The sequence below is a fragment of the Metopolophium dirhodum genome, chromosome 1, assembly GCF_019925205.1.
Source record: "Metopolophium dirhodum isolate CAU chromosome 1, ASM1992520v1, whole genome shotgun sequence".
NCBI classification, from domain to species: domain Eukaryota; kingdom Metazoa; phylum Arthropoda; class Insecta; order Hemiptera; family Aphididae; genus Metopolophium; species Metopolophium dirhodum.
The window spans coordinates 88,697,770-88,712,823 of NC_083560.1; the positions used below are offsets into that span (position 1 = coordinate 88,697,770).

Sequence of the window (15,054 nt, forward strand, 5' to 3'; positions counted from 1 at the left end):
TTGATGTTTTGAAGTTGATCAAACCTAACCGTGACGGCGTGAGTTTACACATCAACTGCACTCTCTTCTAGTACTAAATACTAGCTTCGTGTAAACAGTTACTCTACTAAAACTAGTAGAGTAGAGTGAGTAGACAAAATAGTAGGCTAGTGTACTCTACCAAATACTCTACCAATGTAAACCCGGCTATATTCGTATTCGCATTGCCCTCTCGTTATCTTCCCATAGGTTTTCTAATCAGATATACTTTGATTTATCTAAGTCGAATTTCTATGTGCTATTGTTTATCTAGTTTTTATGTTGCCAAATGTAGCCGAAGGCGAAACGATCACAATAATATATTATGTGTATTATTGGGTTCGTTACACCTCCCATTTTAAAGTCTTATTTTATTGTCTAAACATTAAAATTTGGCTCATTTCTAAATTTCAGTACAAGCACCTTCCCTAAATTACAATTTTACATTCATAAGTTATTCGTTACAATTACAGTCATGTTTACAATATATATCATTTTATAATTACATATTTTGGTTACATTATTTTGAAATATTTTTGTTGTGTCCAAAAATATACGTACAATCTACAATATATTTTTGTTACATTGGTTTTCAACATTAAGTATAATTTAATAATTAAACAATTCATTTATCATTTGTTAATTTTTTGTTAGATTACAATAAGTATTACAATATATCATAATTAATTATTATCTATGTTAGCTTATACTAATGACATATATTTTTTTATATAGAAAAAAAAAACTTTTTTCTTTCACAATATCACTTATTTTAGTGTTAATATCTATAATATTAATGTTTAAGGTTATTACAATACTTTCTTTTTCTTTACGTAATATATAATATATACTTTCCTTATGTATTTCATCTCCAACACCATGTTAACAATATTAATTAATTAATTTAATATCTTATATATTTTTCTTTTTTTCTTTACCCTAGTTCTATATTTTACCCTTATTTCCTACATGTTTTCCTATTTTCTATGCATATATATTTTTTTTCTTTTTAACTTTCCCTTTACCCAGTGTATATATATACCTTCCATTTTAATATTTTATTTGTTTATATCTAATTTTAGTTTGTTAATTTATTCATTTTTTTTCCTACAATTTCGTTTGAATTTATCTTATTTACTGCGGACCTATCACACAAACATACTATTTAATCAAAGTTGTGTTTGTGGTGTAGACCAGCATTAAAATGATTTTATCTTTATCCTTTCTTTAACTTTATCCTGTTAATTCAAGTCCCTGATGCTTGCCTTACTATTTAATGAAAGTATTAGTTGACGTCAAATCTAAATTATCAAGATATTAAAATGTATACTTTTCTTATTGAGATTTGTTAGAAATCCATTTGAACGACTGTATGATCCATTCAAAGTTTTTTATATTCACAACTATTGAATTTATCAACAATTGATCAAATGTCTACATAGATTTTATCTCGCACGGAATATAATATTGGACCACTAATTAAAATCTTACTTTTATTAGATTACTTGGCACAGTATTACATTCTGAATCGATTTCTAATTTCCAATTCGCAGATTTTTATTTTGTATGAGATATAACATTATTCCACCGATCATAATTCAAAAGTATCGATCAACTGACATAATACTATTTCCCCCACCTAATTCCAATTTTTTTCTCTGTATATAAAATATTCTAAGTTACTATAACATACTTATAACAAAATTACCCTCATTTAATGTTTCATTGTATATATCTTTTATATTTCCTATTAACTAATTTATTATTTTGTTAGGTCGACCGTCTTACAAAAAAAAATTTTTTAAATGTATAATATATTTTTTTTTCCAATTAGTTCATTAATTAAAATATTTTATTAAATTTGTGTATCCTTGTTTCCTCAAAACCATATTGAATATACACTTCGTGAACCTCACGTCCATTTTCGGGTCGTGAGCGTAAGTCATTGTATGTTTTTTTCGGACACATTATACTGTGAGTTTCCTCCAAATTTAACATTCTATCATTTTTGTCAAATGAACCTATTACATATTTAAATATAATTTCTTTTGTTTTTAGTTTTTCTAATTTAATTGTAAATTCTTTTGTAAGATGTTCCTATCAGAATGCCCATTCCACACTACTATTACGTTTAATTTATCTCCCTTTGAAATATACCTTTCAATATAGTCTGGTTTTAAATTATTTAGATTAGAATTCATACTTTTCTCGAGTTGTGTTAAACAAGCCTCCTGAAGTACCTGTTTACAGCTTAGTATCCGCTTGATTTCCTTTTTGGCCAACAGTTATTCATGAACTTTCATTTCTCTTACTTGTTCATGAAGTGGCAAAAGTAGCGGTCTCCCGTCTAGCTTTCGAATTTTGCACTTGTTCAGGCTGTTCGAAATTGCTCCGGATATTACCACTATACTCGTTCTATTCAGAACTGGTGAACTCAAAATCCATGATTACGAATTTGACTTCCTTTCTATTGCAACATTTATTATTATATTTCAACATCTATATTACATTTTAACATTTATATATATATATTTTTTTTTTCATATACTTATCTTTATAACGATTTTTGATCATTGTTCTAGTATTATCGTTTATTAATTTATATTATATTATATTAATATTTAACTTACATAGTATATTAATTTATTATGTATTAATTATATTTTATTTTATTTGTGGCAATACGCTTTACTACTATCCTTTACTTTGTTCTTGTTCCACTTGAATAACACTTTTAGGTGTATTACTTGCGGTTTCCGCATAAAACTTACTTTTTCCCATTCGTACCATTTCATAACGAGGTTGTCTTAACGAAGTTAGTTTACATTTATATGTTATATATATTACAAATAGTAACATTAATGAGAATACTAATAATCCTATCGTTAAATACAACAAATAGTTGCGTTTATCGTTTATTATGTCCTGTCCCGACTGTTTTTCTACTTCACTATCTATCATGTTTTGTACCTCGTCTAGCGAATGTGCTATTTCGTGAATTCGTTCTAATTTGTGATTGTCTTCCTTAATTACTAACCTAGGTAGGTTTATATCTTTTATTTTATTAGGAATCGTGAATACTAAATTCCCTGTTCCTATTTGTGGAATAAAATTTACGTAGTATTTAGATTTTATATACTGCGTCGGATTCAAAATTATATTTTTTCCGTATGCCCTACAATCTGGAGTTAGGGTAATCAACCCTTGATGTTTTATCTTTTGTATATACGGTTCCGTATTTCCTCGACATGCAATAGTTAATGTTTCGCCTCTAGTCGTATATATCCACGTATTTGCGTACCTTAATTTATAAAAAATATCTTTTGATAAAATTAATACTCCTGCTTCACATGTTTCTGGTAATATATCTGGGTTTTTAAATAATGAAATTTCGCATGGGTTTTTAGTATTTGAATGAACAACAGGTGAAAATTCTGGACATATCGTGAAAATGTCTGTTTCTGTGCAATGCAATAGTTGCGTTTCAGTAAAAGTTGTATATTGTTTACGATTTTTCGTAATCCCTACATATTGGAATTCTGGTTTAAGAATAATACTGTGATTTTTATCCAATACTCCGTTTATAATTGTTTTTACAGGTTGCGGTATTGGTAATATTCTATATAACGTTAGTTCTAACTCTGTTAACAGTGGTATTTTAATTACAAAAACTATCTGATTTTCACTATAGAATACTGCCATTTTAGTGATTTTACTTAACTCATATATTTCGTTTGGGTTAGTGCCCATAGGTAAATTCAAATTAATTGGCAATTTTAATTTAATTTGCGTTAAATGATTTGCTAACTCGCGTGGTGTCATTAAGCTAGGATGCAATACTCCCGTCCTTGCTGCCGAAATTACCGAATTTATCATTGTTGTTCCATACGAATATTGTGCAATTAATTCTGTGAATATACCATGTATTCTATTAGACAAAATTAACGTTTCAAGTGTATTCGTTTATTCACTAGTTCTCCGATTTTTGCTCAAATAGTTTCTTGTTTATCTACCAAGTTCTCATATAATTTATTCATTTCCCCTGATGTCGAACTTATACCTTTCACTGCAGATTTCATTACCGTGGTTTGATCCTTAAGTACATGTAACATGCGTTCGTTAGTTTTTTCTATTTTATTTATTTCTTCTATTAATTCCCTTGCACAATCATCATCGAATACTCCGAACAATGTTTTCATTGCTGACCCTACAAAATTAATTAATCCCCGTTTTTTCCTATTTATATCTGTGGTTGTTTCCCCTACATGTTCTGTATATCTGCCTATCGATTCGTACATTTTCTCCCGTTGGACCGAAATTTCTTGGAACATAATCTTAAAAATATTATCAAGCCTTGAGCATATTCCGTATGCCGACATATTAGCTTTACAAATGTTAGACATTATATTTATTTCTGCGTACAGTTTATCGTGCCTACTATCGTAATTTTGTAATGGCAAATAAGTGATTAATTGCCATGTAGCACCTGTTAAACGCACCATCCCATAGTTCTCGTAATACATCATTGTTTGATTTCTAAATTCGTCCACTGTATACGGAAGCTGTCCTTGACGCATTGTTATTAAAATAAACCTAAAATTACATAATACATATTAGTTTCTAACTTATGTAAATTGGCCCTTTAACAAATATATCTGTTGAAAGTGGAGCTTGACGGACTAATGATGTTAGCATTAATATAATAAGTAATAACACGACAATATGATTATGTATAAGTATAATATATAATAACGTACAACTGGACAATTAAACTGTGACTATACACACACACCGCGTACACTCGGTATGACAGCGTCTGTTGTATATGCATGCACGTGTATGTATGTATGCATGTATGTATGTATGTATGTATGTACTATGTATATATATGTATGTATGTAATACATATATAGGGATAAATGTGTTGACTCGGGGTAAGACGATTGTGTGACCGATTCGGTTCTCACGATGGTCTACGTGACCGAAAGGGCTGGGTCAGCACATTCTTAGAGGCCTGGACGGACCGTTGCGGCGGGCCTCGCCCGGCGGACGGCAGTCGTGTAAGGTCGAAAGAGTGAGTAACACCCGTGTTACTGGTCAGAGCATCTTTTATAGTTTATTACAGAGCCTCATATAGTTTTAATCAGAACCTCTCTCAGTGTCAGTATTTATATAGATTCATTACATAAATTATATATACATTAATTATTTTGTGTTCAATTGAAATATTTAGTATTAATATCAACTTATAAAAGCATTATATACATTATTACAACAAGTGTCTAATTTAATAAATTGGTAATCTTAGTATACGTAATCTACGTGTTACTTATTTAACACCAATACCTACGGTTTAACGTCATTCGACGGTGGATCACACTTCACGTCTGTGCAAGTGATTATTACATACATCAAAGGCCCTATTTATAAGAACAATCGAGGCCATCCCGTATCCGTATATAATATAGAAAGCGATAGCAAAGGTCTTACAAAGCTATATCGTAACTGCATAAGTATCTATTAGAAAACGAAATTGTACACGCACGTGTGTTTACATGGTTTGAATACTAATATTAATTGTATATTTCAACACCCTCCCTCAATTAATAATTTCTTTAATTGTAGTCACTCCTACAGCTGACCGCAACTTCTCGAATCGTTCCTTAACCAAAGGCTTGGTTAGAATGTCCGCAATCTGGTCCTCTGTTCCAATGCACTGTAGTTGAAATTGTCCTTCTTCGTATTTCTCCCGTATGAAATGATATCGTACGTCTATGTGTTTTGTCCTCTTATGAAACTCCGAATTTTTAACTAAACGAATAGCACTCTGATTATCAATGAATAATGCCGGTTGTTTATCACCTGTTTTTGATAAGCTTATTATCAACCGCGTAATCCACATGATCCCTTTTACAGCTTCACTGGCCGAAATATATTCAGCCTCTGTCGATGACAATGACACACAATGTTGTCTCTGCGATGTCCATGAAATTATGCTTGACCCGTATCTGAATAGAAATCCTGATGTTGAACGTCGTGTCTGAACGTCACCTGCGTAATCTGCATCGCTAAATATTTCTAATGACAGTTGTGTATTGTGATTAAAATACAAGCCATAATTAAATGTTCGTTTGACATATCGTATAATCCGTTTTACCAAGTTCCAATGAGTTTTAGTTGGTTTTGCTAAGTAACGACTAGCAAAGTTTACTGCATATGCTATATCTGGTCTCGTTACCTGTGATAAAAACAGTAAGCTACCTACTGCCTGCCTATAAGGTATTTCTTCACTTAATATCTCCGATTCTTCCTTTTGTTCAATAGTATGTGATTTGTCTATCAGAATTGTAAGTTCCTTGGCGTCCAGTATATTAAATTTATTAATTATGCTACATGCATAATTTGTCTGATGCACAAATAATGAACCATTTTTCATTAAGTTTACCTGCATACCTAGAAAATATTCTAAGTTTCCCTTTTTAACCTCAAACTCTTTCTCCAAGTTTGTTAAAAGTTTCTCTATTATATCTTCATTATCTGCCGCGATTAAACCATCGTCAACAAATATTGCAAGAATAATTTGGCTGTTATCAGCTTTGAATACACATGCATCCGCTTCGGTACATTGTAAACCAAATGCATTCAAAAAATTCTTAAAGCGTATATTCCAACATCTTGGACTTTGTTTTAAGCCATATAAACTACGCTGAAGCTTACATACTTTATTCGATCCATCTTCGTATCCTGGTGGTTGTACCATGTATATTTCTTCCTGTAGTTCTCCGTACAGAAATGCTGTCTTGATGTCGAATTGTCGTAGTATTAATTTTTCCACAGCTGCTACTGCGAATATCGCCCTAATTGATTCGTATCTGACCACTGGCGAAAATGTTTCATGGTAATCTATGGAAAATGCACTCGATTTCTCTTGTTCACCAACTTCACCTTTGATCTGGATAACCCGTGATTCTTCAATCAACAACCGACTAGTTAAATTATTTATATTTTTACTTCCCGTTGGGACTGAATCCCAAGCACTGTAAAAATGATTATATTCTTTTGGTAATGTCATTAGTATTTTTGTCATAACCATGATATCCGTAACTGGTTCACCCGCTACTCTCAGTTTCCTTCCTACCAATTTGGAAATATGCGTCGACATGTCATCTGTCGACTCCTTTGAATAACTAAAAAATTGTTGTTGAAGCAAATGTATACTTGCCTCAGACTTCTGCTCGTAAATACTCAGCAGTTTCTCCCACATTTCCAATGCCGTCTCACAGTTAATCAAATATTGTAATGGACCATCGTCCACTGAGGTAACTATTATTTTCTGACATTTACCGTCCGATTTTTGCCAAGCGTTTGTCTGCCTTTGCCAACGTGCTTTGGCATCCTCGTCGGTTTCTCCTGCCGACTTCTTTATAGGTAGACTTGGTTTCGTCCATTCACCTGAAACTATCTCACCTACTTCCAAGGCATTTAAAATGACTTTCATCTGGAACTTCCATAACGACCAGTTTTCCGCACATAATTTTGTTATCTTCACCGTGTCTTCCATGACCGATGGTTTCCCGTATACTTTCCTGTATAACAATTTATAACAAAACTTTACCTATGTACACTGTTCCGCCGTTTTCCGAAATCCAGGATATCTCCGACTGGTTGTAGTTTTCTGCGTTAATACAAATATAAAAATACTTCGATCACGAATCCACTAGACTGTATGTCTTGGTTATTGACTGGGCTAATGTCCTGGGCTATTGTTCTGGGCCCATAACCTGTTGAAAGTGGAGCTTGACGGACTAATGATGTTAGCATTAATATAATAAGTAATAACACGACAATATGATTATGTATGAGTATAATATATAATAACGTACAACTGGACAATTAAACTGTGACTATACACACACACCGCGTACACTCGGTATGACAGCGTCTGTGCAAGTGATTATTTCATACATCAAAGGCCCTATTTATATGAACAATCGAGGCCATCCCGTATCCGTATATAATATAGAAAGCGATAGCAAAGGTGTTACACAGCTATATCGTAACTGCATAAGTATCTATTAGAAAACGACATTGTACACGCACGTGTGTTTACATGGTTTGAATACTAATATTAATTGTATATTTCAACAATATCCCATGTCTTCCCCTCTTGGTTCTGGTTTCTCCAAATATGATATTCTGCTGTCACAATGCATAAAGAATTTCATCCATTTATCTCCATTTGGCCATGTGTACGACCTTTCTTTTTTTTCTTTGAAGCAATTAAGTGCCACACTTGCCATACGTTTGAAAATTAATAATTGTTGTATCGACTCGCTCCCTGTCAGATCAGGAGGTTGCTCGTTCTCGTAGAATATAGTTGCAACACCCACTGGTCTCTCGCTGTCAATTTACAACAATTAATATTCCTACATATAATTACAACACACACTTTTTCCTTTTTTTTTTTATATAATATTATTCTTTTATTGTTATTTATAACATACATTTCTTTTCCTTAATTCCTATTAACACCTTAATTAATATTTTAATTCTAAATGTCTTAATCTCTTCATCACTATCCGATAAACTATCTACTTCTTCATTTACCTAAACATTTATTCTACTATCTAATTCCATTTCTGCACGTGTCCTACACATTTCCCATAATTCTATATCTATGTTTTAATTATTTACGTAAAATTCTTCTTGAACCCGCTGCGCTAGGTTTATTAACGTTCTTAATTGATCGTCTGTCTCTTCCCTTATTATGATTGGTGGTACTAGTTGTTGGTATATTATAGTGGCCACGCCCACCGGCTTACCGCTATTTTGAACCCACAGCGGTCGATCTATCGCCCGGTGGTATTGAAAAGGCAAATCCGAGACAAACTGGTTGTTTGGTAGCAGAACTGTCCTATCAACCATCTACAAAGATTCGCCATTTTCGACTGCCTTTGGTTTGTAGTATCGAGACCATCCAGTCCATCATACTGTCCATTTATTAATGCATCGAATGAATGTCGTTCTCTGTAGATGAACGGTTCTAACCCCATGTTAAACAACTCTCTCTCTTTTATATATTGCCCTTCTCTTTTCAACCCCACCATCAACAATCGACCCCCGCTCGTTCAACTAAAGCTAGCTCGTACACCGGTTCTGACCATTCCCTACCATTTAGTACTATGTATTTTAGTACTACCTTGTATTTTTCCGTCCGTGTCATTTGTTAGTATTGCTCGTATTTGTTCATTCCTAAAATTGTATTAACTTTATTAATTTCATATTCCTTTATTATACTTCTAACTGCTGATATTCTAACTATTTTTGCCTATTTTAACTTATGCCCCCTATCGTTAACCATTTGTTTTAAAATTTTACAAACATCGATTTTCGGTGTCGTTGTTTTTTGTAACGTTTCGTTTGTAGATACTATTAATTTTTTATTCGCTCCTTCATTTGATTTGTTAACTTCGTGTATATATGTTGTTTCGCATTTCTTATCTTTCCCGCTTATTCAATTAATCGTACAAACTTTTTGTAAATAATATGTTCTAGGTGCATTCAACACTTTATCCAATCTAATATAATTTTCAGATAATTCACATTTTATTTGAATAGTTTCGATATAATTGTTTTCGTAGTCCAAATTTGGAATATAAAACTCATCATCTACTTCTTCCGTGATATTAATTAAATCCAATTGTCATCTGAATTTTAATACTATTACCTTTCCTATTAGATTTTCACTATCTGCCTCTCGTCCATTGAACGTTATTGCGATCAAAAACCTATAATAGTATTTTCATTTATTTATCAATTTATAGTAATTCTGATGTTAGCTGCGCCATGCTTTATTAGTATATTATCAATCTACTAGGAACTTTATCACCCTGTATACTCTATTCTACAGTTATTTATAATTATCTTATCTTTACTAGAATTAACTCATTATTGCTATAGCTATATATATTATTACGTATTTTTATTTATTTATTATATATTTCTTATTATTATTATTTTTTTTTTTTTTAAAGACTCGTGAGAACTATTTCCTCATTATTCTGAACGTCGCGTCGTGCTGTAGTAGTCAATGTTTGTACTAAATACCTGTACCTTTCTTTCCTAACTAATTTATAATATTTTAATATGTTCATTATTATTAATATCTTTATTATTACCACCATTCCTAATACCACACATACTATATATAAATAATCTGTTTAATTTTTCCTTTGATCACATGCAATTGTTTCATTCTTTTTATTTGTGTTTTTGATTTCGTTATTAAAATGTTGTGCTCCTTGTTGATATCCGATTCCTGTTCACTTTCTGTCGTGTAAAAATCAAAACTCGAATGTTTGTTTGTTTGTACTGCGTGCGTAGTACTATTTACTACGTTACCTGAATATGTATTTTCAACTCCTTCTAATCTCGTAGTGTTTTGTTCTATTGATGTGCTCATTGTTATTTTATCGTGATTTTTGCTCATTTCTGTAGTACTAACGTGACTGTCTTCATTTATAGTCGTAATTTCTGTAATTATTTCTCTTAACTTTTGGTCAGTCCTTTTCGTTGTTATCATGTTACTATTATTTGATATTGATTTATTATTGTTTTCATTCTCCATTTCCATTGTTTGGTTTATTATTACATAGTAATCCATTTTTTCTACTTTAATTCGTTCGTCTGTGCCATTCCTAGTTTTCACATGTATGGTACATGATTTCTCCAAAAGATACGAATATTCTCCCAAATAACCAACATTATCAGTTTTTTGATATGGTGTATTACATTTATACTGTAATGATTCTATATTACGACCTCCATTCTGAAATTGTGGTAAAACTATTCTATCATTTTGGTGATTTGATACTCCCACCATTCCTGTTTTAACTCTGATTTTGTCATTAAAATAGATTTTTATATCTGATATCCCTTCCTACTCTGGTACATTGTCATTGACACTATCTGATACTCCTTGAACTGTGGTCCATAACCAACACAACCTATAGTCTGTCTCAAAGTAGAAGACACCGGGCGGCCGACCGGTTTTCGTTCGGTATGCGCATCTGCTCCCCTCCAGTTTGCGCGCCAGGTGATCTACGCGGTCGTCCACATACCAATTAAACAACCGTTATACAGTATACACCGTACACAAAATATTTTATTGCTGTCTGCGATTGACTACGTCTCGCTCTGCACGTCGTTTGCACTATCACTATAACCTAATCGTATTTTGATTTGTATTTTTTGTATTTTTGCCGTGTATAGTTTTTTTAAGTATATTTACGCCATGGACAACGAAGTTTCAGATTTTACATCACCAGCGAAGAAAAATAAGAGAGGAAAGGTAAGAAAATTGTTATGAAATATTATAATATAAAAAAAGTCTTTATATATATATTAATAATTCGATACTAAAAAAATATCCTGTACAATTTTGCAAGTAAAATAATATTTCGTTACACTCGTAATATTATTTACAAAAACAAAATATTTTTTCTGATTTTCATTTTTTTTTAATTTTTTTTTTATCTTTTAATGGTAATTTATATAATTTAATGTTAAAAGTTGATTGCTTAACATCATTTATACGTTATATTAATACAAGCATTAATTTCTTACGAGGATTTTACTCATTTTTATTTTTCAACTAATAGTATTCTATGCTTAAACACATTTTTTTTCTTTTTTCTTTTTAGTGGGTTTCTTCACAGCAGAAGGAAATGATTGTCAACCATTACAAAAGCAAAGTCCAAGCGAACCCAAAAATCACAATACGTGAAGCCCGGACAATCATTTCAAAAGAATTGGGGATTGGAGAAAAAACCATATCCAATACATTAAAAGAATACCGTGAAACTAAAACCGTCAGTTCACCAAATAAAGAACGGATCCATAAAAATGTGATTTCGAAGACGGATGATTTTGATAAATATGCCATAAGAAGAAAAATTCACAATTTATGGATAAATCGTGAGTTACCCACGCTTGACAAAATACTTTCGGTCGTCAACGAAGATGAAAGTCTACCATCTTTTTCCCGAGCGACATTACATCGACTTTTAAAATCGATGGATTTCGTTTACACCAAAAGAGGACGAAACAGTGCGCTTTTAGACTCCAATGAACTTATTCTTTGGCGGAGGAGATATTTGCGAAATATCAAAAAATATCGTGAGGAAGGTCGTCCAATTTACTATCTGGACGAAACGTGGGTTAATGCTGGAGACGTCAATACCAAAGTGTGGGTCGACAAAACTGTCCAATCTAGTCAACATGCGTTTTCCCAGGGCCTTTCAACTGGTCCCGTAAATCCGAGTGGTAAGGGGAAACGATTAATAGTCGTTCATATTGGCTCTGAAGATGGATTCGTTCCTGGAGGATTATTGTCGTTCGAGTCGAAAAAGAACACTAGTGACTATCATGACGAAATGAATGGGCAAAGTTTCCGTGATTGGTTACTATGTGTTTTGCCGAAATTAAAAGATAACGCGGTAATCGTTATGGATAACGCTCCTTACCATTCGGTAAAATTAGAGAAATGTCCAACAACAAATTGGAAGAAAGCGAACATTATTGAATGGCTTCAAAGCAAAGGGGAGGTAATTGATAGCACTATGATTATACCAGAATTATTGGATATTGTGAAACAACTAAAACCATTGTACGACAAATACGAAATCGATGAACTAGTTTCACAACACAATAAAACAGTGCTACGATTACCTCCATACCACTGCGAACTCAATCCGATTGAAATGGCTTGGTCGGTAATCAAAAACCACGTAAAATCGAATAACAAGACTTTCAAGCTTAAAGATGTCCAAAAGCTCTTGATTGAAGGCGTAAATAAAGTCACTGAAGAAATGTGGAGAAATTTTATAAGCCACACTGAAAATGAAGAGGACAAATTTTGGAACATCGATATGATTGTGGACGAGTTAATGGCTGAACGACAAGATTTAGTTATGACGATCGGCCAGAGCGATGACGACGACGATGATTCATTTTCTGATTTGGATTAATTGTGTATATAGTAACTGTAAATTTTTTTTTATTTATATTTGACGAAGATGTTATTCAGATTTATTTTTTTGCATAACGTATAATTTTTAAAGACTGTTTTCTGATTAATCATGTGAATATAAATGTAAATAAAATACCAATTTTTTGTTGCATAATTTTATATAGACGTATATTTAAAATGAATTGCACTAAAAATGTTTTTTTTATACCTGGTGTTTAAATATAAAAATTATGGTAAAAAACTATAATAAAGTTTCTTATTCATTTTTAAACCACAAATTTTTTGTTTTTTTTTATTTATTGATACTTGTAGTGTTATTTTTTGACGACAAAATGTATTTCAACATGGTTCAGAACATGGTAGAATTTGAAGAAAAAATATTTTCTCGAAATAATTCAAATATTATAGGTTACTTTACAGAAAAAATATAAAAATTACACAGTTATGCATTTTTAAACATTATACAACAATTTTTATAAATACCTTTTAATGAAAAAATAAATTATGAAACTTCATATTTGTACTTCTATGTACACACATTGTCAACGTATGGCGTATGCAGGCCGACGTCGATAGTTTTATTATTTTTCTATTTATTATTTGTACTCGGTGTATGCTACCGCTTTCGTATTGCCGTCGGAAGTTGTCGACTATTCGGTTTACGTCGGCTGTCGATTTCGTCTCATAGTGGGGGAAAATCGGGCAACGAGCTTCCGCGGCCGTCAGTCGCGATGCGCGAAACCGGTGTATTCTACTTTGAGACAGAGTATATAATATATATATATATACTATTTATCATTTAAATATGCTACGACGTTCACATCCCACGTCGACTTTTATTATCCGTATTTTGCTATATAATTCGATTATCACTATATTTAATTATTTATACATTATATCTATATGCTGTTTCCTATTATTATTCTATCGTTTTATTATTTATTTATTATTATACTATATAATTTATTATTCGTGGTATATTTAATCATTTTGTTCGTTCTTTTTATTATCGTTTCCGTAATATTTTTTCACGTCATTTTTATGTACTGTTACGTTTTTTTCGATTTCGCGATATAACTACGTTCTCTGAATCTAATACCTCCAAAATTTCGTATGGTCCCCTCCAAAATGGACTTAACTTATTCCTTTAATTATGATCTTTGAGTAGTATTAAATTTCCTATCTCTAACATTTCCGTTTTTACTTTTTTATCGTAATATTTTTTACTTTTTTCTTTACTTTTAATTAATCTCTCCCTGGCTATATGATGTGCTTCCTGCAATTTTGGCTTTAAATCATAAACGTAATCGTCATAATTATACCTAGGTTCTGGATTTGATTTCAACCTAACCGGAATATTAATCTCCCTACCATACAACAACGCGTACGGTTGGTATTTCGTGGATGTATGCTCCGTTGAATTGTATACGAACATTGCGTAAGGTAACAGCTCATTCCAATCGTCTAAACTTTTGCTCACATAGTGTCTTCAGTATTCTGCTAGCGATTTATGACTACATTCGAGTGCGCCGTTAGACAATTGGTGATACCCGGAAGTCTTAATCTTATTAAACGTTAACAACTTGCATTCCTCCGTAAAAGTTTTACTAAGAAATTCGGTACCTTGGTCCGTTAAAACTGTTTCTGGAATACCATGTATACAAACAAAATTTGTCACAAATGCTTTAGCAACGACGTTCACTGTATGACACTGTATAAGGTGTACCTAAACTGAACTTTGTCAAATCACATTACATTGTAAGTATTTAGTTGTTGCCTAACCCCGTTGTAATTAATGGTCCTACAATGTCTAAAAATATTTTTTCAAATGGTTTTGTACTCGTTGTGGTGATAACATATTAGTATTTTTATTTGTTTGACCTAGCTGTACAGTTTTTTATATACTCCTTCACTTCGTATTTCAAATTTGGCAAGTTAAATTGTTTTTTTTATCTTTTTCATTGTTCTATTAACGCCACCATGACCCCCTAGTTTCGAATCGTGGA

General features: G+C 32.0%; 1 protein-coding gene and 1 pseudogene across 1 annotated transcript; one reads left to right on the forward strand and one right to left on the reverse strand.

The window, feature by feature from the left end:
- Window positions 1-1,856: 1,856 nt before the first annotated feature.
- Window positions 1,857-2,463, reverse strand: LOC132934543 (uncharacterized; annotated as a pseudogene).
- An 8,628-nt stretch (window positions 2,464-11,091) lies between these two features.
- LOC132935348 (uncharacterized) lies at window positions 11,092-13,317 on the forward strand. The gene is made up of 2 exons (XM_061001873.1): window positions 11,092-11,368; window positions 11,721-13,317. Exons 1-2 carry the CDS (start codon window positions 11,312-11,314, stop codon window positions 13,044-13,046), a joined length of 1,383 nt encoding a protein of 460 aa, XP_060857856.1. The 5' UTR covers window positions 11,092-11,311; the 3' UTR covers window positions 13,047-13,317.
- Window positions 13,318-15,054: the final 1,737 nt, after the last annotated feature.

Excerpts from the sequence above, each read along its gene's own strand:
- LOC132935348 (XM_061001873.1), top strand. The coding sequence starts at position 11,312 with ATGGACAACGAAGTTTCAGATTTTACATCACCAGCGAAGAAAAATAAG. Across the intron at positions 11,369-11,720 it reads AGAAAAATAAGAGAGGAAAG|TGGGTTTCTTCACAGCAGAA; the intron begins GTAAGAAAATTG and ends TTTTCTTTTTAG.